The sequence below is a fragment of the Dipodomys spectabilis genome, unplaced genomic scaffold, assembly GCF_019054845.1.
Source record: "Dipodomys spectabilis isolate Male_0828 unplaced genomic scaffold, ASM1905484v1 ptg000001l, whole genome shotgun sequence".
NCBI lineage: Eukaryota > Metazoa > Chordata > Mammalia > Rodentia > Heteromyidae > Dipodomys > Dipodomys spectabilis.
The window spans coordinates 14,628,215-14,652,166 of record NW_024870678.1 but is presented as its reverse complement, the minus strand read 5'-3'; the positions used below and the strand labels follow the sequence as shown (position 1 = coordinate 14,652,166).

General features: G+C 38.5%; 1 protein-coding gene across 5 annotated transcripts in view; it reads right to left on the bottom strand.

Moving 5' to 3' along the window:
* Positions 1 to 23,952, bottom strand: part of Tpd52l1 (TPD52 like 1) — an 84,249-nt gene that overhangs the window by 28,004 nt on the left and 32,293 nt on the right. For all 5 annotated transcript variants that reach the window (XM_042698376.1, XM_042698211.1, XM_042698299.1 and 2 more), the window contains exon 2: positions 3,028 to 3,143. In XM_042698376.1, the coding sequence (XP_042554310.1) occupies positions 3,028 to 3,143 (116 nt within the window). The remainder of the gene's footprint in view (positions 1 to 3,027; positions 3,144 to 23,952) is intronic.

The window sequence follows — 23,952 nt, the reverse complement described above, 5'->3', positions numbered from 1 at the left end:
TAATAATTATTAGATAGTTATTTAAATAATCTCATCATTAGTCTAATCTATTATCTAGTTAATGAATAAATAATAATTCATTATATCAATTATAATAATTCATAAATGTACATTTATGTTGTAAACAGAAAATGTATGATTTTGTTTTATCTATGAGACTACGTGAAATCTGTAACTAGAACACAGAAGAAATGTTGTGATTAAACTGATCATCAGTACGATGTTTAGCATTTAGTATATTACAAGTACTGTTCCAAAGCTTTCCTTTTTCTGGCTACTCTTTCCTTTGAGTTTCAGTCACTAAGAACTAAAATTAAAGTTAAGGTCTCTTTGCATTAGCCATACTGATAAAAAGTAATGAGTGAACTGAGTGAACTGTTCACTCTCAGTTCAGAAAGAACACAAAGTCTTCAGAAAGGAGCTGAGAAAGGCCCAGAATATAAGTCAACTTTGCAAACCTAAGAGACAGCAGCTTGAGAGCATTGTGTGTTCTTGGGGAATCTCACACTAAATGAAGAGGAAAGAGCCAAAAGAGAGACTGAGGAAGCTTGAACATAGGGTTGCCTATTTGATGATGCTGTCTGGTATTTTTCCTGCTCCTATTAATACCTATTTTTCTTGAGTCATTTTATCTAGGGGGCAATGACAGCATTAGATTGTTATATAATCACATCTGACATTTTTATGCCAATACTTCATCTTTTCTGAAAGCTAAGACACAATGTGGAATGCAGCTTAGTGTAATTGAAGTGGATACGGAATGACAGTCTTGCAGAATTATTGATCGTTTATTTTAAGCATTAGAAAAATTAGACATTTAAAAACCAGAAAAGCAGCTGGTAATAAAACAGAACAAATATTTGAAAGAGAACAGTACTTTCTGATAGACTGATAAGATTTATTTAAAAAAAAATGCATATTTTACTTCTGGTATTTGTAAGTCCAAATATGTGGTTAAGCCACAAAACAAGCTAATTACAGGAATGCACATGAGGCATGACCACAGTGAGCTGAAGATCAAATTGGGTCAAAAGAGACTAATCTGAGGCTGAATTCACTCAAGACAAAGTTTCTGACACGTCTTTATTGTTTTTTGGTGGTATCTCCCACCAACAAAGGCAGGCAGACAATAGACTGGCCTCTGCAGAAAGCTTGTCCTCACGTGGCTAACAGACCCAGAACATCTTCCCTGCTTCAGAGAGGATTCACCTTTAACCAGGGGCCCAGGCACAGTATCTGTAAGATTTGAGACACAGGGGCTGAGTTGTCTCAAGGATACCTTAGTACTTCATCAGGCCAGTGGTGAGATTTCTAAGATGAATCTCACTGTTTCCTGTTGTAATGAAATCCTAGTATTGGAGATAAAATATGAATGCATCTGTGATGTAGGAAGGACCTGATTTGCCGCACGTGTGCATGCATGTGTATCAGTACACAAGTGCTTGTGAAAGGGTAGGGAAAGCAGATTTAGGAAAAGAAGAGCACAAAGTAAAGTGGCCTGAGGCAGAGGGAGAATAAATAGAAATGTGAAGAGGAAGAACTGCAAAGACTTGGCTCTTCACTGGCCTGCAGGCAGACAGCTATGCCCAGATTCCTCTGAAGTCATAATGCTAACCATGACAACCCGGGGAACTTCATCTCTGAGGAACCCAAAAATAAGAGACAGGAAGCATTGAAGCCTAATGCTCTTCCCAAAGGATGAAAACATGAATCTGGGTAACTTGAACATAGTTATCTTCAGAAGTCAGGCTCCAAAAGTCTTAGAAATCAAATCTTGGGAGAAGCTTAATGTTGGGACCAAATGAAAGTGGAATATCTAAAACCACTGTTAGATTTTTTTGTTTATATTCAGGGGACATCCGCTTAACACCAGTGCTTTGTTTTCTGATTATATATGTAAAATATGCTCACTGTTGATCTTTCAGACAATACAGCATTCACAAAAGCAAACTGATATTGGTAGTGGATGGATCGAAGTATTTTATAGTAGTTGGTCTGTTACAGAGGTTGTATTGGAGCTTAAACTTTACTGCTGCCTGTGAGAATGTGAGTTTTGGCTGAGTGTCAGTTAGCTAACACGTCTGCACAGCATAACTTCTAGATACTGCAGTAGACATAAACAAGTTATAAATCATTCTTATTTTGGACCAGAAGATTATATGGTACCCATCCATTGTCTATTAAGCTCGATTTTGGTCCTTGTACACTGGCACAAGTGGCCAATCAGTGGCCACGTGCATACCCAGCTAAGGATCTGGGTTACATGATGTAGGCAGGCACTGTGCTTACCAAAGTCACTTTTGATTCTTACCAAAGGAAAAGGTCTGCTCTTCCATTCTAAAGTGAAATTACTTTAATGGCAGGCACAGAAAAAGAAAGTCACCCGATCCTCAAACGTTTGTTTGTTCTAAAAACACCTGACCTTGTGGAAGTTAAGTACAGAGTAAACCAATAGTCGCCAGTGTTTACTAGAGTCTGGGGAGGGTAAGGATATTGAAGAGATTGGACACAAAATTACAGAGGACATCTCTTTTCTACTAGAATAGTTCCGCAAAACAGTTCCACAGGATCTAAATAAGCCAAATTACAACTTTTCTCTCCACTCTTAGAGCTTTATACTGTAAAAGTATATGTCCAGCAACTTTCAGACTAACTTTTTCATTAAAAACAAAACAAAACAAATTTCTAGGACTCCAGTGAATACTAAGTTGATCTAAATCAAGAACTACTCTTAAAAAAAAAAACAAACAAAACTTTTTCTGGTCACAGCTGTAAATGATTTAGTACTTCCATAGCATCTCAAAATTAAAAAGAAGTGCATAAATAACACTACTAATTACTGTTGATTAAGTAGCACAGCCTTTCATTTTACCAACAAGAGATGGAAAATTAGCATTACAAAAATACCTTAGGAAAAAACCAATTCATTTTGAAATGTACTCATTTATTGCATTTTACTGAATGAATGACAACATAATTGAGATCTGAAGATAGAAATAGCAATAATAGGAAGATAACTACTCATACCTGAACTAATTCTGCCCTGAGCTCTTCCTTCTCCTCTTCAGAGAGCATGCTAGAGAAGTCAGCACTGGCTACTGCATCCTCATCTCTTCCTTGCAATGGCTCGCTCTCCAACAAACCTTTAGGCATAATTGATAAAACATAATCAATTTTTAAAAAGTGAATCTGGCCAACTTCTTGTAGTTTAAAGGATTAGATACAATGAATAAATGTCCCATGGAAAACCTATGAGAAATTCCAGAAAAGAAAAAAAGTCTTCCCAAGTAGGTGATGAACTCCAAGAAAAGAAAGAATACTCTGAAAACCAAATGGAAAGAAAGAAAATGGAAAGCCATTTTGACACAGTTCATCATGTTCACATGCATTCATCGTGTTTACCTGTGTGACACAGGCCTATCCAAGGAGGGTGTAAAATGTGACATTTTACAACATTTCTTCCTTAAATCACATGATCCATGTCTAGGCCATCTGTCTTACAGTATAAACAACGTGGATAAATTAACAGAGGAAAAAAAGATAGAAAGCTATAACCAACCAACCAAGATGGAATTGAAACAAACATCTGTAAAGGAATTTATAATCAGGCACGAATGGCTGAGGCATGTAATCCTAGCTACTGAGGAGCTGAGATAAGAGGATCAAGGTTCCAAGCCAGCCCAGGGGCAAGAAAGTCCAAGAGACTCCTATCTCCAATGAATTACCAGAAAACAAGGTGTGGAGCTGTGGCTCAAAGTGGTAGAGTGCTAGGTTGGAGCAAAAGAGCTCAGGGACAGCACGCAGGCCCAGAGTTCAAGCCCCATGACTGACAGAAAAAAAAAAAAAAAGAAGAAGAAAGAAAAGAAATTTATATTGAAACCAAAATTCCATAGAATTAAAAAAATAAAAATGAAACAAGTTTAATCTGAGTCCCCTAAGTAAATCTATGTCCTCATAGGGCTGCATCTTGACATTCAGGTAAATTGGTGGTGAATTCCTTCTCCTCAGCAATGTTCAGGGTAATTCTTGAAACGCAGTGCTGAATGGACAAAAACCTCCTCCCCTCAGAACTCATAACCCCAAGTGGACGATGTGTGAACTTGTCATTTGAATGTGCACCAACCATGTGAATAGGCCCAGACAATCTAAAGTTAAACAAGGAAGTTAAACACAAGTTAAGAAGACTCTCTCCATTTTGGATGTCGTGATCTGAGGAATTTGGAACAGTGATGCTGAAGAAACACAATGCATAGTGCTTTCATTTACCAGACATTCCAGAAGCCCCTTTTCCAGGGACAAACACAAACAGGAGCTCAACAAAGGAGAAATCTCAGCTAAAGAATAATTTTGCTGGTTCACACCCAGATCTAGCATTGGTTTAAACAGAGTACACACACCAAGAAGTAGCATGAACAAATATTATAATTCTGCTACCACAGTATTTTGAACATAAAGACAGCTATTCTATTCTTTTAAGTGCAATAAAGCACAGAGAATTGTCTTAAAGATAATTTCCTTAGGTCTACTGCTAGTGAGGAACTTTAGAAAGCAGGTAGGCCTTAAAGAAACTGTCAAATGCTCCCACATGCCTGCTGAACCCTTCCTTTATGAGAAGTGCACTGTGGTGACAACTCAATCCACTTCTGCAATAGCAGCTTTAATACTCATGATGATAGAGCCCTGATAACCCAGTCAAGCTTAATATTATTTCATTTGGGATTAGTTTTCAATACACAAAGTTTGGAAACATATTAAAACCACAGCAGTAATTCCCTAACTGAGAACCATTTGATGAATAGTACCTAAAATGTTATCAACTATGAACCAAGAGATGAATTTTAGGTTAAAGTACTTATTTTAATCTTGAAAGGAAATCATACATATTCTTGCTGAATCCTATCAGGCATTCTTGCAGACTAGGTAATGGCTTAATGGCTATGATTGAAATGGAACAGACAGCTATAAATTAAAATGCTTACAAATTGTAATTCCACACCAGTGGTCATATGATATATTTTTGGCAAATAGTCAAAAGTTACAAATTTCTTGTAAACAGTAAAATAATCCTGCTCCATACTAGGGGATTAAATAAATCAAACAAAGGAGAAAAGTGTATAGTTTCAAAAAGCATACAAAATTATCCTGATTTAATAAAAGAAGGAATCCAGTAAAGCAGCTTAAATGAAAACTTATCATATCCAATGAGAAACTAAAAACTGTAATATTTATTACTTAATTACATTTTCTTCATAATGCTGGTAAAAAATAGCCTCAGGAATTTTTCTTATAAAACTTCAAAATATCAGAATTGGTGCTGTGGCTCAAGTCATAGAGCAGTCGCCTTGAGCTGAAGAGCTCAGGGACAGCGCCCAGGAACAGAGTTCAAGCCCCACGACTGACCAAAAAAAAAAAAAAAAAAAAAAAGAACTTCAAAATATCCATTTATTCCCTCAGGGGAAAATCACTGAGCTTATCTCCTTACTGTAGGATTTATGATTATCTTTGAGTACACAAAATTCCCCCACCCCCCAAACTGATACAAGTCAATTCTAGAAGGATGGAAATTAAAAGTAGAAAACAAGTTTGTTAGAACTTGACTTTCTGATAAACCTACTATGAAAACCTAAGTATTATTTCTCATGTACCTCCATTGTACAACTGCTAATTTTCATTTATTTCCTAGTAACATCCTCTAATCTGCTACTGAATTATGTTTCCTGTTGCCTTGGAGTTCTAGCAGAGGCTTCAAATGCAATACAATACAAAACAATACAACAGGTGTTTTATACCATTAAACCAAGGCTTGAACCATACTGTGGAACAAAGCAAGGGATTTAAAACTGCTCTCCCAAAGAAACATAGGTCCCATGGTTTCCCTTATCTGCAATAACTAGTATATGTCTGAGACAAGCAGAAGAGGTCAAAAGCTATGTACATATGAAATGAACCCCGAGATAGGGACACAAATGATTTTATCTTTCTTGTTATTCTTTTTAATGTACTTATAATGTACTATATGATTTTTTGTTTCTTTGTATGTTCTTTCCCCATGGTATAACCCCTGTTGTCACTGTATTTGATTCTAGTGTCCTGCATATAGAATATACATTTTTCTAATTTGGGGAGGGGAAGGGAAAAAACAAAATGCTGAAATAAGGATACAGGATAACCTATTGTAATAACGAGATGTACAAGACACTATGTTGAATATGAACTTTACAACTTTGAGAGGGTAGAGGGAGGAGTTAGGGAGGTGGGAAGGAAAGGGATGGTAGGGGAAAAACAAAGGAGGGGTAACAATGCTTGATAGAAAATGGACTCATTACCTTGTTCATATAACTGTAACCCCTCTGTACAGTATCTTTACAATAAAAATACATTTAAAAACTTTTCCCAGGTCCACGGACCTTTGAGAGTAGGCTCAAGAGGATCAGGAGACAGTGGCATTGTGGGAAACTTGCATGCACAAAAAAGGATTGATAAGAAAACAGACCATACTCTCACCTCCTAGAGGTCACAAATGTCACCATAATGCGAAATACTCCAGATCTATTCCTCACATCCCCACCGCCTACTATAGCATCTCAGAGTCAAGAAACCTCTTATAATCAATAGTGTCTTACAATTATGTGGTAGTATGTTCCTTTTTTATGGTATATAAAATGATTAAGTATCTTAACACCTTTGCCAACCTCATTTTCTAAAATAATATATATATATAGTCACCCTGAAGTACCATGACAGATTGTTTCCAGAATCCAACCAGATACCAGGATGCTTAAGTCCTTCATATACAATGGCCTAGTAATTTGCCTATAACTGATATATTTTTTCTGTGTTATTTCAAATCATCTCTAGATATATTAGATTTGTTAATTCATAAAGTCTAATACAATATAGATGCTATGCATACAGTTCTTATATGGTTTAGGGAATAATGCCAAAGGGGGAAAAATCTGAACACGTTCAGTACAGCGTTGTTAAAAATAATTTTAAAACCCAATTGGCTGTCTCTGTGGGCAAGCAGAATGGTCAGACAAGGAGGGGAAGGCATATATCCACATCTATATGATTAAAAATGAAATCACATTGTTTTGTACAAAATTTCGTTTTTTCCCATCTCATTCTTTTCCATCTCATTTACAAACTGACTACATAAATTGTTCTCACTTGGCCCTAGGATGTATTAAGAACTAATTTTTCCCTCACTAATTACCCAATTCATAACAGCATGCCTGCCCGGTTGTTATGTTCCTAAGACATGTTTTCATCACTGACTCACGGAAGAGAGCTGGCTCTATCCTGCAAAATTTATCATAACATTTTGATTCATGATTCATTGGCTGATTGCAAGATAGCAGGGACACTGAAAAAGAGTGTATGTCTTGGGGACAAACAAATCTTAGAAAGAATTTTAACTCAACTCTTTCAACTTTGCAACTGCATTAGTTGAAGCCTCACATCTGTAGAACAGGGATAATAATGCTATCCATGAGGGTAACATGTGAGGGGTTACAGTTGCAAAATGCCTAGCACTGTGCCTGGCATATAATAACCAGCAAAACCATGTTAGCTCCCAGTCTGATCATAATTGAATGATTTTCTACCTTGATTGGGACTATTTTAAAAGCCAGGTGCCATGAAAGAAAAATTAGATGGCATTAATGTGTCTTCAAGAAGCTAACAGGAAAGTTTCACTGTGATGAACCACTGACATTTATATTCTAGTGACATCCAAAATAATTTCCCTAAACTGCCGTGCTCTCTTTAGTCTGTGTTTTAGTTGAATCTTTGTTGCATTAAGGGTTCACTTGGCAATACCCTTTCTGGCCACTGCTTAAGGGACTGGAAAGGACAACTGACATAGAGTGTCCTCTGGATTCCTCTCTTGAAATCTGACTGCCACAAAGGACCAATAATGGAGTAAGGTTAAATCAGATCCTGGCAGAAAGGTGTAAGTAAGCTTAAATCTCTAGAACTGCCCTAGATCTTCCTTCCTTCCTGTCTTCCTCCTCCCTTCCTTCCCTTCTTCCCCCTCCCTCCCTCCCTCCCCCCTCCCTCCCTCTCTCCCCTCCCTCCCTCCCTCCCCCCTCCCTCCCCTCTCTTCCACCTGCCTTCTCTCCTTCCTGCCTGCCTTCAACAAAAATTGATTGAAAACTGAGTTATGCATGAGTCACCTGTCATTGGCCCTATCATTTTGCTGGTCTTAATGCTTGATTGACTTCTGAATTTTGATGAGCTTTCTCTTTAGTGTTAAACCATTTTTTTTTAAAACTGAGCTAGTTTACATGTCTTTTTCTTCAAACAAACTCTGATGTAAATAGAGATATAATATCACAAAATTTGGGTAAAGAAGAGTTCATTTTAGATTGTACCAGTTCTCACTTCCATGACTAGCTATGGCCTCAAATCAAATTTGAGCTCCAATTTGAGCTTTCAATAAATCATCCATTGCTTCAGGCCAGCATTCCTTAAATGCACAGAGGTCACTTCGTCATTTGTACAGTCTTTTACAGTCTGATATAAATGGTCTAGAAGCCTAAATTATTTGAACAATAAGTGTCTATTCCTTCTGTACTTTTCCAGTGCCCTTCACTTGTCAGGGGCCCAGGTGAGGGCAGGCAATCAGTCATCATCCTCTCATGCTGACCCTGGAGGGTACCACTGCACAGCAGCACTACTGATCCAGACTCTTGACCCACTGACACAGATGAGACAGTGTTAAAAGTTGGTCTGTGGTCTCTACATGGATTCTCAAGGCAGATCTTATAACTTAGGTCAGACCTTTCAATAGTATATCAGCCAACATGCCTCTTCATGTATAGTAGAAGACGTAGCAATCCTGGCTAACCTAGAAGAGCTACAGATCCATCTCTAATTGTAGAGCCCAATCAACTAGGCCCCTCTGGAAGGAGAGAGTTGAGGACAGGTTTCCTGGAATGTCCCACGTAGTCTGTATTTGGAAAATGGATACAGACTTCCACAAAGGTGAGCTTGCTTTTAGCAGGTGTGTTCTTTCCTTACTACAAGAAACAAGTGAGTGTTCTCCGCTCCAGCATTGGAGGGCTGAGCTCAACATGGCTGGCCCTATGCCAGGACTGCCTCCTGACAGCATGATTCTGTTTGGGCTATACTTTTGCACACAGCGTTCAGTGGTAATGTGTCTCCTAGTTCACTCCAGGAATCACTAGTGATTACATCTGAAGCCGAGGATACACAACAACTTGGGCTGTTTTCTAATAAACTAGGTAAATCCACTATGGCATTTAGCTGGACATAGGTAAAGTCCAGCCTCAAAGTTCAAAGTGATGGCAGAAAATAAGTAAAGGCCCCTTGGCAGTGTTGTTAGTACCTGTATGAGCTTACAGGGCCTGGCTGTGTTGTCCCCTGTGTCATGTCTTTTGTTTTGTTTTGTTTTGTTTTTTGGTTGGTCATGGGGCCTGGGCGCTGTCCCTCAGCAATTCAGCTCAAGGCTAGCACTCTACCACTTGAGCCACAGCACCACTTTGGGCTTTTCCTGCCTATGTGGTGCTGAGGAATCGAACCCAGGGCCTCATGCATGCAAGGCAAGTGCTCTACCACTGAGCCACCTTCCCAGCCCTGTGTTATACCTTTTTGATGAAATTTCTCATCATCCCATCTGGAATATAAGCACCTTCTCGACAGAAACTGGTTTTAGCCACCCTTGATATTTCCTCCCTACCCAGTCCCCATTTCCTAGAATGAGGATCTGTCCTATAGCATGATGATATAGGGCCAAACCACAGTTAAGTGCAAAACATACTTGCTCTGCCAGCACCTCTGATGGGAAGATATCTCTGCAAATATTAACCCAGGATCAGTACCTGAAAGTCACGCTATGGGGTGTAAGGGGAAAAAACGGTAATCATAGAATCTCAACAGACTGCAAGAGTGACACTTCTTCCTCCACCAAACCTCCTGGAAACTATCAGGTCCTCTTAGAGAATCAATTTCTTCCATTTTCTCCTTTAGCCCCTCTGTCTTCAATGGCTTACGCTAACCCCTTCCATGGCTAGCTCAATCCTTGAAACTGCATAAAGAACTGCTACTGGCAACTCTTGGTTGCTCTGTAAAGATCTGTCTTGGCTTAAAAGAAGTTAATGAAGGACCTAGACCTATACAGCTGGCAGCATAATAATGTACTTAAAACAATAACTTCAGAGGTTCTTCTTTCTGAATCTTTCCCAAATGTATACGGAACTCAGAAAAAGGACCTTCCCAGACTGCAACATAGCACTGCAGAGACTTTCAGCAGCAGCTCAATTACTCTCTTAAGGAGAAAAGTGGAATAAACGTGCTTCATAACCATACACATGAAATGCCATGGATGTTCCATATCTTCCTTTTCCTCTACTGAAGCCCATTCAAGAGGGGACATCATGAACAACAGTCTGGGACTTTTACTATCTTGCAGCTAACAAATTAGCCTGCCACAGCAGACCCAAGCCTCCAGGGTCACAAACTCAAACGTAGCAAGTAGCATGAATGTGACATTCAGGTCGCTTCCCTGTGCCACATCATGGAGAGGGTGACAGAGAGGTCTAGATGGGTCCTGTATACAAAGACAGTTTGCATCTTAACTGTATATCCCCGAGCTCAAAGAATCTAAATCTTTTTCAACAGGCAGGAAGCAAACTTGCCTACTCTTGGCTCTGGAGAAAGATATTGTCTTTACTATGTCAGACAATAAGCAAAGCTGACATACTAATGAGGAAGAAATTATCTCTGTCTTTCAAGGCTCTAACATCTTTAAACAGATAGTCCCCAAAATTAAGTCATTAAAACTTCTACTGATAAGACTTGCAAAACCAAGATAAAGTTTATTAATTTGCTCAAGCAAATCTAGATAAGGGACAGAAGACTTGAGGTTTGAATGAAACATGACTAGGTTATAGAATTCATGCTCTTGTGACTTCATGTAAAGACTAGACAGGAACTAAGGTGTGTCCCTATCATAATCAAGAACCCCATTATACTCAAGAGGCTCATCATACTCCCTTGGCTCATAATGACTGGGTCATACCAAAGACCAATGCTCACAGCATAGATAGTTGCAGCTTCCATATTGGAAAGAGTCTAGAGTAGACAACTTTTCTTATAGGACTTGCTCTTTCAATTCATCTGGATGTTGCTTACATGATATTGTTGACATTTGTCTATCCATTTTACTTTTCACTGCGATGACAACGATTCAGACTTTTGTCACACATCCTCACACTGCAGAAATCTTAGCTAAATTTCATCTCCCTGCTTGCATTTCTTTCCCACACCCAATATACACAACACAAATATTTTGAACATATCATTTTCATCATGTCAAAACCCAGTTCAAAAACCTATCAACAGATGGATATCCATTCCTTTGAGCTTGAATTTGAAATCATCATACATACAGCTGGCTGAAGTGATGAATGCAGCCAAACTGTCTATTCTTTACCCCCAAAGCCTTTAAACCAGACAAGTTGTTAAAGCAGTATTGCTACATTTGAGTTACTTTGTCACTTTTGAAAGGCTCGTTCCTCTTCCTCCTCAGTTTTCCTTCTTTTTTTGGATGAACCCTGCAAATTGTGAATAAAACTAGAATAGCAAGTTATCATTCCATAGTTCTTAATTAGTTTAAAATACTGACTCTTTTGACTTCTCTATATATCAGTAAGTAAGTATATACTTCATATTATTCTAAATTATACATAATATAAACTGTGGCATTAATTGCATTCAAATTGTCCTAACAATAGTAGTATATATTATAATTATAGCAAAGTAAGTTTATGTAGAAAATATTTCAGATACTGTCTTGTAAATATTTATTGTCCCTAAAATATGAAGGATGCATTAGTCACCAGTAATAGTATTGTTTTCCAAGCTTTGGTTTCATTTAATGCCACTAAAACCAGATATCATATCTGTAATGATTAGACTGAGAATCTACTGACCACTTGAATAAAGATTTTATGCTATTTACTGAGAGTGTTATTTAAAGATGTTTGCGAGGTTTGCAACAGATTAAGTTCTTATATTCTGTCTTTCCTGTTCTGTTCTAATACACTCCTTAGATAACAATCCAAACAGATGTGCATTCAAATTGACTAATCTCTAAAGAAAAATTTCAGCCTCAATAAAACCTGACTTTGTCTGAAGATGGAGGTGATATGCTACCACAGATAGAAACCAAGAAACATAGGGAATTATTTCCTTCCATTTCTCACTCATCCATGTGCAGAAAGTGAACACCTTCTGGCTGTGAGAACACATCCCTGATAAAAAATCCTCAGGCTAACTTTTATGACAATGGAAGTTAGTAGAATCTAACAGAATAGTAAGATAGAAAAAAATATGTTATTCCAAATCGTTAACCAAGTAACCATTAAAAGTTCCTGTATACACATAAACCTAAAAATGATCATTTTTATGGCCAAGATTTGACCAGGACTCCTTCTCAGGTTCTGGGATAAGAATTGGCTTCATTTACATAAGCCCCCCTGGTCCCATGTCCAATCCCTACATGCATGATGCTCTGGAAGACACTGAAACTTCTGAGAATTAGTGGTGATTGATAGGATCTGCTAACTTGATGAGTACAAAGACACTGCCCAAAGCTATGGGAGTGGCTGGCTTCAGATCATCAGTTCACTTGATGACAAACAGAAGATGTCCTGACAGTAAGACATTTTCATTACTATGTAGGAAAGGCTGGCCTTTCAGGTTGCCTTATTAGGCAAATACCACATTCAAGCTGTCATCTGTGGGTTTCTAGATCCAGACATTTTATTTGATCAGTTTATATTATATTCCCTTCATATTTACAATTAAATTCTAAATCCCTTTTTACTCACAAGTAAGTAAAATGAGAACAAGTAAGATGAATCAGGCTCTTCAGAATATGCTGGGAGCCTTCAGAATGCTAGTTGTAAATGGTAAAGGCACCCACAGCAGAGGTGATCAGCCTGGTGGGTGAACAAATCTGGGAAACTGGTTTGCTTAGCTGACTACAAGTATTTGTGATAAGTTCCATACACTTTATTGCTTCAGAATCTAGAGCAAAATGAAGAATGAAGTGGAAGGCAAAGATCAGTAGGTAAGCATTATGAGAGAGTTAGAAGACTTCAAAATATTCTGGCACTTAATATGTTGCATTTTAATTGCATGAGTTATTGTCTTTTTCTTCCTTTAAATCACAAGGTATTTCAGCCTTTGTATACTCCTTGCTTTGTTCACTCATAATAGGAACTCAATAAACACTTGTGGAATAATGTAATGAGCTATCGTGGCCTTACATATGTACCATTCAGCAAAGGAGGCATCTCTTGGAGATAAAATGACCAAGACTCATCGCCAATGTGATGGTCATAAACACCGGTAACAAACAACAAATGACAGATAAGTACCAATCAGCTCTCATCAATATGTCAACTTCGCTGCTACCATAGCTCCATGTTTGTGACTGCATCTTGCCCGTTCAGCATGCCATTAGACTGGAAGCTAGCTTTGATTCAATATTCTGTTCAAATGGATGCTTTCATCTTTTCAGGTTAAAAAAAATCCTAAATCCCTCCTTCCTTGAAAAAGTTATAAGTGACAAGACTAAGATATGCCAGACTTGTTCTGACAGGCAGATGTTAATTGCACTGGCAAGACAGCTACAGTGTGATCTTATAAACAGCCTGACAAGTTGAACATTGTTATTTACCTGGGGCCATTTATATTAGAATGGCATTACTTCATGTCACGTAATGGTTTCTAACATCTACATTAAGTTACGTTGTTTAAAATACATCAAAGAAAGGGTGCCTTGAGTGAATATTGTAGAATTTTTCTTAAAATACCATTTTAGAAGTAGGTCAAAGGAAAAAAAATATAGAAGACATCAGGCTTTCTGAAAGATGGACACAGAGAAGCTTAAGTTCCTTACAGGTAGTGGGGTCGTTTGCTCTGCCAAGGGCTGCTGCTGCACGTCACTCTGGTGGGGCCAGCCGGACTCACAACCAGAGGGAGCTGGCCAGACCTGGGCTTTTATTGCTGACATGAGGTCACGTGGCCTTCTCTGCTGGGTTTGGCATTTCAACCATCACATCCAAAGCAGGGAGAAACTAAGCCAATTTTTATTAAAAGATATAAAATTCACAAACCTCCTCTATTTATCTAAGCTCCCACATTCCAAATAGCAGATTAAGGTAGTTGGTATATCTTTATTGATCCAATTGTTTGTAAGGCACTGACACACAAAACAGATACACCCTAGCTAACCTGACAAGCCACACCCAAACAACCCCAAAATAAAGTCATAAAACATAGCAAACTTATGAATAAAAAACTAAAAACATAGCTATGGGAAAACAAAAAAAATGTTTAATGTTCCTTATGGACAGACTCCAGGAACTTCCTCTTGCAACCAAACCCCACATTGCATGAGGAAAAATAAAGAAGCTTATTGCCGGTGTGAGTACTTCAGGACAAAAGGCCAAACAACTACGCTTCTATATCTTCCTCCCTCTTTTTATTCTGCCCCTTTTTCACAAAAATAACATACGTAACTGCTCCTACTCACCTCTCCTGGAACCTCGGAAAAGATGTCAAATCTAACTAAAGGCAAAGCTCCAGATTCAACACAAGAAAACATCCAGTTCATATTACATGGAAACTTGGAATTGGGTCATAGCTTAAATGGTAGAGCATTTGTTTAGCAAGTGTTAAGTCCTGAGTCCACCAATAAAAAATTCATATTACATAAACACACTAAAGTAATCAATTATTCTGAATTTAAACTAACAAAAAGTAACACCCATTTCACTTTAAAAAATTCTGTTAAAAAATCCTCCTCTTCCTGTTCTACCTTTACCATTTTCTTTGTTTCATTCTACAAACGTACCCTTGACACTGGACTTTGAATTCACATTATTTTGTTACCTGAATCTTCCTTAGATACTCAAGCAGAAGCTGAGAAGTCCTGGTGTTGTCTTCATCTCCTGTCATCCTCCAGCAGTGGACAGACATATACCTATGTCCAGCTCTGCTGGACAGGCCACATTCCATCTCAGGTCACTCCTCAAATGCTCACTCACCTTTGAAATTTCCCAATCACCCAGTAGGGCTAGCATCAGAAAACAGCGAAACCAGTCCATTAGCAGTGGAAGGTATGTATTAAGAGCATGAAAAAAAAATGCAATTGTCCCCAAGATGTATTTAAAGAAGAGGTAAGATGAAAGACATGCTCAGACAGGCCCCAGCTTTATTTTTACTTTCTTTTTCTTTTCTTTCTTTCTTTTTTTCTTTTTTTTTTTGGTCATGGAGCTTGATCAGGGCCTGGGCACTATCCCTGAGCTCTTTTGCATTCTACCATTTTGAGCCACAGCACCTCTTCCACCCCCAGCTTTGTTAAACTTTCTATTCTTTCTACAGTATCAAGGTTGGAGCAGGGATTTGAGAGTAAAACTATGATGTAGCTACCAATGTAGCCACCAACATATGTAGGCTGACCCCATGTTGACTGAGACTGAAGTGAAACATAGAGGCCTGAAGCTGTAGAAAGTATTTCATCAAAGGTCTAGGTGGTCTTTCCCTACTATTAGCAAATCAGTTCAGTAACATTTAGTTTCCCTAGTTTCTCATTTCAAATATTCAACATTTAAATAGCGGCTAACATTTCAAAAAGCTTCTCTTTTCCTCCTGAAATCTGGGTAGGAAATTAAATGTTAAGAGATGAAGACTAGATATGGTTGTTCATACCTATAATCCCTACTCAGGAGGCAAAGATGAAGAGAATCAGTCTGAAGCCAACCAGGACAAAATGTTAACAAGATCCTATCTCATTCAATGAGCCAGTTATGGTTGGTTTATACCTATAATCATTGCTACACAGGATGAACAGGTGGGAGGATCATGGTTTGTGACATATTCAGACCAAAAGAAATGAGAGAACCTACCTGAAACATAACTAAAGCAAAAGGACTAGGAGTGGGGTTCAAGGGGTAGAGTGCCCAAGAGTCTGAGTTCAACCCCCAATTCCACAAAAGAGAGAAGAAAATGGGATGAAAATACATGTTTCTGAATTATGAACTGTTTAGCAAGAATAAAATGTACAAGTTAGACATCTAAAATAGATTGATGACAAGATGATATGAAGGCCAAATTAAATATAAAAATACATCTCTAATAATAAAGAAAATGCACATTAACATTACAAAGGTATACAATTCATTGTCTAAATCATTAGCAAAACTTGGATATTAGCCTAGAAAGGTCATATAGAAATGAATTCTTTATATGCCACTTCATGTACCATTGGGCTCTGCCCCATGCCAGCAGGGGTAGGGATGTTGACATGCTTGTGAGATTCAATCTATGGAGTAAAATGATAGAATAAGGCAAAGGTACCAACTAAAGCACTGTTGGACATGATAGACAATTACAGAAAGGGAAGAAAGTACAGTATCTGCACAGCCACAACTTCTCAGTTATGCAAAATAATCAATTGAACCAGTATATATGACTATGAGGAACTTTTTTTTTTTATTGTGAAAATACCATACAGAGGGGTTACAATTACATGGGCAAGATAGTGAGTATATTTCTTATCAAGCATTGTTGCCTCCTCCTTTGTTTCCCTACACCAACCCTTCCCATCTCCCACCCTCCTACCCCCACGACCCCCTATCTCACCCCCCTACCTCTCCACCCCCCACCCTGCCAAAGTTGTAAAGTTCATTTTTTGACATAACGTCTTGTACATCTTATTGTTGTAATGGGTCCACCTGTAAACCTATTTAAACAGTTTGCTTTTTCCCTTCCTCTCCACAAATTATATCAACATTAAATATAGTGAAAGCAGGGCTTATACCCTGGAGGAGGTACATAGAAAGCAACAAAAAAAATCATCTTATAAATAAAACAATCACAAGAAAGAAAAAAAAAAAAACATTTGAATCCTTATCTTGAGGTTCATTTCGCCTAACATCAACTTGTCTGACAGTTTCTGTTTGTCTTAGACATATACTAGTTATTGCAAATAAGGGAAAGCATGGGACCTATGTGTCTTTGGGCCTGGCTTAAGTCATGTAATATAATTTTTTCCAAGTCTTTCCAATTCCTAACAAATGGGGTAATGTCATTCTTTCTGGTAGAGGCATAGAATTCCATTGTGTACGTATACCACATTTTTTGATCCATTCATCTACTGAGGGGCATACGGGTTGGTTCCATATCTTAGCCATGGTAAATAATGCTGCAATAAACATAGTTGTGCTGGTAGCTTTAGTGTGGTCTTGTTTGTGATCATTTGGGTAAATGCCCAAAAGTGGCATTGCTGGGTCATAGGGGAGCTCTATGTGGAGTCTTTCGAGGAACTTCCACTTTCCAAAGTGGTTGAACAAGTTTACACTCCCACCAACAATATAGTAAGGTTCCCTTCTGTCCACATCCCCTCCAGCATCTGTTGTTATTAGAGTTCTTGATTATAGCCATTCTAACTGGGGTGAGGAGGTATTTCAATGTTGTTTTGATTTGCATTTATTTTATGGCTAGAGAGGTTGAACATTTCTTCATGTGTCTATTGGCCATCCTTCTTTCCCCTTCAGAGAAGATTCTCTTTAAGTCTTTAGCCCACTTATTTCTTGGGCAGTTGTTTCTTTGAGGATTTGTTGTTGGGGGATTTAATTTTTTGAGTTACAGGAATATTTTAGATATGAGACCCTTGTCCATTGTATGGCTAGTGAAGGTCTTCTCCCAATCCACGGACTTTCTATTGATCTTGCTAGTTATGTCCTTTGCCATGCAGAAGCTCTGCAATTTCATGCAATCCCATTTGTCCAACCTTTCTTTGATTTGTTGTGTTTCTGGGTCTCTATTAAGAAAATTTCAGCCTGTGTCAAGGAGACCTAGGTTTTCTCCTATTCCATCTTGTAATGTTTTCAGAGTGTCAGCTTTGACTCCAAGGTCTTTGATCCATTTGGAGTTGATTCTAGTGCAGAGTGATATATAAGGATCTAGCTTTAGTTTTCTACAAGTGATTAACCAATTTTGCCAGCACCATTTACTGAAGAAGCTGTCTTTCTTCCATTCTATTTTTTTTAGCTCTCTTATTGAAGATTAGATGGCTATAGGTCTGTGGGTTCATTTCTGGGTTTTCAATTCTGTTCCATTGGTCCTGAGGTCTGTTCTTATGCCAGTACTAAGCTATTTTGAGTACTATGGCTTTGTATTAGAGTTTGAAATTTGGTATTGATATTACTCCAGCACTGTTCTTTCTGTTAAGGATCATTTTTGTTATTCAGAGTCTTTTATTTTTAACTATGAGGAACTTTCGTAATATACTATTACACAAAAAGAAACCAAGTGACTGGGTCAGTTCACATACAAGCCATTTGGGGAAGGAATGACACTTTTTCTCTGTGAACATGCCTATCATCCATGTGCTTGTTTCAACATAGAAAAGCAATGCAGCAAGCTGGGCTTGGACATCAAGATGATGATCACATTCTTTATTGCAGACAACTTGTGATATTGATTACAGGTTGAAATAATGGTTTGGATACATAGGGGTAAATAAAATATAATGGCAATGAAGACCAATTTGCTTCTTGCTCTTTCCATCTTTAAATAAAATTATCAAAAAATAAAAAAAATTAAAATATGTGGCTTGCATCATTGCTCTGCTTTGAGTTTCAAGGTCTCATACACCCTTCTGTTAGATTTGGGCACCATTCTTGCTGGGGTCAAGGTCTCTATTGGATTACAGAAGTCATGGAGACATAATGTACTTATCCCAGTGACTGTGACCAAGTATGGCCCAGGGAAAACAACCCTCATTCCTGCTGGCCCCATGTGTTCCTTGTATAACTCAGACCAGACTGCCAATGCACTGGCAGGGGTTGAGCTGGTTCTTCAATAGGAGGAGATAAGGGACAAAGGCCACTCTTAACTAGGTCCAGAGAAGTTACAAGACTTTTCCATGGAGCACAGGGCCCATATACTCAGGGCTGACAGTTGTACTTCCTCCTGCAAGTATCCACCAATAACCTCATGAAGACACATAAAATAATTAGTGACTCTGCTGTATATTCCCCTGTATTTCTTGGCAGTTAACAATATACACATAATGGTTAATTTGAAATATTCTCTTCTTTTGTATTGATGTTACTAGGGCTTTCAACTCAGAGCCTTGAGCCCTCTCTCAGCTTTCTTTTTCCCAGCTGGCGCACTACCACTTGAACCATGTTTTCCACCTAGCTTTTTTGCTACTTATTCTGAAATTAAGTCTTGCGTACTTTTCTGCCCTGGCTGGCTTCGAACTGCAGTCTTCACATCTCAGCCTCCCGAGTAGCTAGGATTATAGGTGTGAGCCGCTGTCACCTGGCTTACATTTATATTTTAAATTATTATTATTATTAGTAGTAAAAGAAGATTCTAGAAGTCTACAATCTTAGAGACAGACGTAAAATATTCTACCCTAGTAAGTTCTGATAAGAAAATATGTAAATCCTGGATGTTTGTATTTTTTTAATCCTGGAAAAGGAACCATTGGTTAAGGAATCCAATGGTCTTATAATTATGATAGAAATAGAGAGTTTCCTAACTTTTAACCCAGATTAACCAAATGCTTCATTATCTCTTTATAGTGGATTCAGAGAATATTTGAACACAGAACATCAGAGAGAGGGTACTATGATGTTTAGCAACATTAACTAGGTCGTTCACTGAAGTATTAATGAAGACAACTTTGAAAAATGGAGTATATCACTCATACAAAAAGAGATTACTTATATACATCTTGGATAAATCCAGGCTTCACAAAACATTATTTTCCAGAAAAACTAATGATAACATAAACCTCAAAATAATCATTAAATATCATGTTATTAAAACTATATACAACTATAGTTTCAAATTTCATATCAAATATTACAAATACATGTATTTTCTTTACATAGGAAAATACCGTATGGAAGAAATTACCAAACTTTCACATTAAGAAAAGTGAGGGAAGGGGGGAGTAGGGGAGGGATAGATGAGAATGTTGAAGAGGGTATCATTGATCAAGATCAGGCTTCCCACTTCCTTTACCACATAAACATATACACATTGAGTATTCTGGCTGTATCTGTGCTTTGTTACTTTTTCATTCACCTTTTTCCCCTCCTACTATTCTTCCCTTCCTTTAATCTCATTTCAGTTTCCTAATATTCATTTTGTTATAAGCTGTTAATTTATCAGAAGATTTGCTCCATGGAATTTCATTCCTGCATATAATATCTTTACTTTAATCAACTAAATTGTGTATAAAAACATATGCCTCTGAACATATTGACATTAACACATGGTTCTTCTTGGTTCTATGTGCCATGAAAATGGAGTAAGTTAGTAAATAATACATATCTAGCAAAAATATTTTTAGGCTATATGATTGGTAAAAGTTATAATCAACTGAATTCAGCCTTTGAATCTTCAGTCTATAACTGAATAGTTAGAATGCCTTGTTTTAGACTTGTTTACATTACTTTCTCTTTGGAATTCAAGAGAAATATCCATGTGTGTCAAGGAAAAGCTTTCTCTCATTGAAATCACATTTTATTTTCACAGCCCTAGATTCTACAGGTCTGATTCTAGACTCTCCAGGTGTTTGTGTTGAAAGAGGTCAGTAATCAAGCATGTTGACATGTTCTCATTCCTAAGGAACATTAGATAACTTCACCACTTTTTTTTTTCTGCTGGTCCTGGAGCTTGAACTTGGGGCCTAGGTGCTGTCCCTGAGCCTCTTTGTGCTCAAGGCTAGCGCTCTACCACTTGAGCCACAGTGCTACTTCCAGCTGTTTCTGAGTAGCTTTCTGCCTGAGCTGGCTTCAAGCCACAATCCTCAGATCTCAGCCTCCTGAGTAGACTAGATTACAGGTATGAGCCACTGGAGCCTAAATAACTTCACCACTTTTTTTTCCCCAGTGCTGGGGCTTGAACTCAAGGCTTGGGCACTGTCCATGAGCTTCTTTTTGCTCAAGGCTATCACTCTACCACTTGAGCCACATTCCCAGCCACTTCACTACTTTCAACGATAACTCTCCCATTATTCTCAACTTCAGCACTGGCAGTTTTAGCTGAAGAATTTTTTGCTATGGGTGGCTGTCCTATGCACGTAGGATGTGTTATAGTATATCTGGTCTCTTTGGGCCCATTACCAACCATACCTCTCTTCAAGTGTCAGCATCAGAAATGTCTCCAGACAACACCCAATGTCTCTTGTGGAGGGAAACTACACATAGGTGAACAGCACTGAGAAAGCTTTGCTTGGCTGTAGAGGCAGACTGTATCCCGAGTGATGACTCCTGAAGTGTCAGTCATGGTGCCAGTGGTTTATGCACATTAGTTCACATAAGTAGTTACCATGATAAGGCATAAATTATCGATAAAGCGACTGATGTTCCCAGAAAGAAAGAGGTGGAACTGAGTTGCCCTGCTTTTTCTGTGCTCAGGTGACCTGGCTCTTCTGGTTTAGAAACTAGCCACGCACTCATGGTTACAAGTTTGGAAAAATATTTTCTTTCTTTCATTAATCCGAGCACCACTGTGTGCAGAGAGAATTAGGAAACAAATCCACCTAGTGCAGAGTGGAAAATGAAAGCCAACTTTGCAGTTGTTCAATTTCTCCTGTTGGCCTATACTGCCTGCCAACACTCCCCGAGATACTCACGCAGAAGACAGAAAGGGAAGATTCTAACTGCTTTAAAGAGGCAAAAGGGCTGTAAGAGCCTCTCCACAGCTGACAGCATCTGGGTACACCTCTGCAGTATTCAGGATGCGCTGGCAATGGACTTTAGATCTGATCCTAAAGGAAGCAGATCTTAGGTTCCTCTGAAAGAGCAAAGCAGAGATCAAGATTGCTCAAGATCACACTCAGTTCACACAGAGGCCTGGTCCCTGGCATGAAGCCCAGGGTGTAATCCTAGCTCCTGGCAGTGCTTTAACTATGCTGACCTTGCCCAGACCTTGCCTTGAGAGCCAAAGGCTCAGGAAGAGCTCCAAAGCCACAGGTCTCATAGCTTGCACCAAGCATATGACCTGAAGCTGCTGCTGCAGCCTAACTTTCTGCAAGTGAGCAGTTCTTTACCACACGTGTGTGCTGTGACACTCTACCTCCTTCTTTTGCTTGTTTTCCTGTGGAGACCCGCGTGATTCTACTGCTCCAGGGTATGAACATTAAGTACCTTTTAGACACTTAAGACCAGAGAGTGAAGTCCCTCACTTTGAGATCCACAGGGCTCCAATCTCCGTTTTGACTTGAATTGCCACTTCATCAACTACTACGTGCTCTTTGCAATCTACTGATAATCAGAACCCAAACACTCAAATGTCAAGAAACATAACTAGCTACCAGGTTATAAATTTCAGGGATACATCTCAGTTGAGAGCAATTACTGAAAAGATGTCTTTGTCTCACAAGGATAGCCCAACCATAAGAAAGTATTATAATTTTATGGTATTTTATAAACACCAAGTTTGTGTGTCTGCTTAGTGTTTTCTATGATATTTTACCTTATGCAAAAAACAGACTTGTTTTTAAGTCCTTTCAATCCTCCACATGTCAGTCTTCACATTAGAGGCTGGCAGGCAGAAGAAGGGGATCTGGGGATAAAAATATTTCCCTATGATTCTCTCTGCTAGAAGAAGATCTCGGAAATGAATGCAGAACACTAAGGGAAACTACCTTTCTTGGACTTCTCAGCTTGTGGACTGAGAAATGTGGGGGTTGTGAGAGACAATGGAAGGAACAGAACAACCAAGATTTAGAAGTGACATGATTTGAGGCATCGGAAGACAATGTCCCTTTTCTAGAAGAGAAGGGACCTGTCTAGAGACATCATGTGGAGGGGCTTGATCAGAGCAAAGGGGTCCTAGCTGTATCCTCAGCACAAATCATCCTAAGTCTATTTTAGGAAACAAGGAACATAAACACAGATCCTCATGGTTTAAAAAAGTGTTCGGGAACTCTTTCTGATGCCAGTGGGAAAGTCACAGCATGCTCCCGGTGAGCAGCAGCACAGAACTGGCCAGACAGCTCTGAGGCATTGTCTTTTTCTTATTCCTACCCCATCATTAAAGAGGGAGACAGCTCTGGTACTACGGGGGAGGAATGCGAAGGCGGAGTCTGTCACTAATTGGCTAAATGGTGGTGGGCAAGAATCTCACTGAGTCCTCCCTCTATGCCTTGAGTGCCAGATAAGAGTGACAGCATGTCATCATGACAAGCCCCTTCAGATTCCGGTGTAGATGCTGATAATCTAGTATCAAATACAGAAATATACGGGAAAAGAGGAAGTTTCTCTTTCACAGAAACTTGTTCTATAATTGTAGTGAAATCTGATAAACGCAAACATATATCACGATAGATAAAATAAGCATCTATTTCAAGCTATCAAAGGCCAGTGGTCTTTATTAAGCTATCAGAAAACATAATTCAATAGCCATTCAATGTGTAATGCATTTATTACAAGTTGTTGGCCTTGCACTGAAACAGAGGCTTTCAGTCTATTTTCGTTTATTTGTAGGATATTTTGGACAGGTGTACATATTATTATTAAAACAGTATAATAAAACCCAGTGTTTAGTGGGTTTAGACAAAGGGGTGGTGGTGGTGAAGGCATGGGAAGTAGTGGAATAAAATGGAGGAGGTAAATTTGTAGAAAGTACAATACACTCATCTATGAAATCATAATAATGAAACAGCTTTTCATATTAATGTATGCTTGTATGCTAATTTTTAAAAAGAAATGAACAAGACTATTATATTTTGATTAGATGTGGTAGTGTATGTATGTAATACCAGCTGTCTGAGAGACATAGGTAGGAGAATCATGGTCTGAGGTAAGCCCAGGCAAAAAGTAGGAGACCTTAGCTAAAAAAATAACTAAAGAAGAAAGGCTACGGAGGTATGGCTCAAATGGTCAC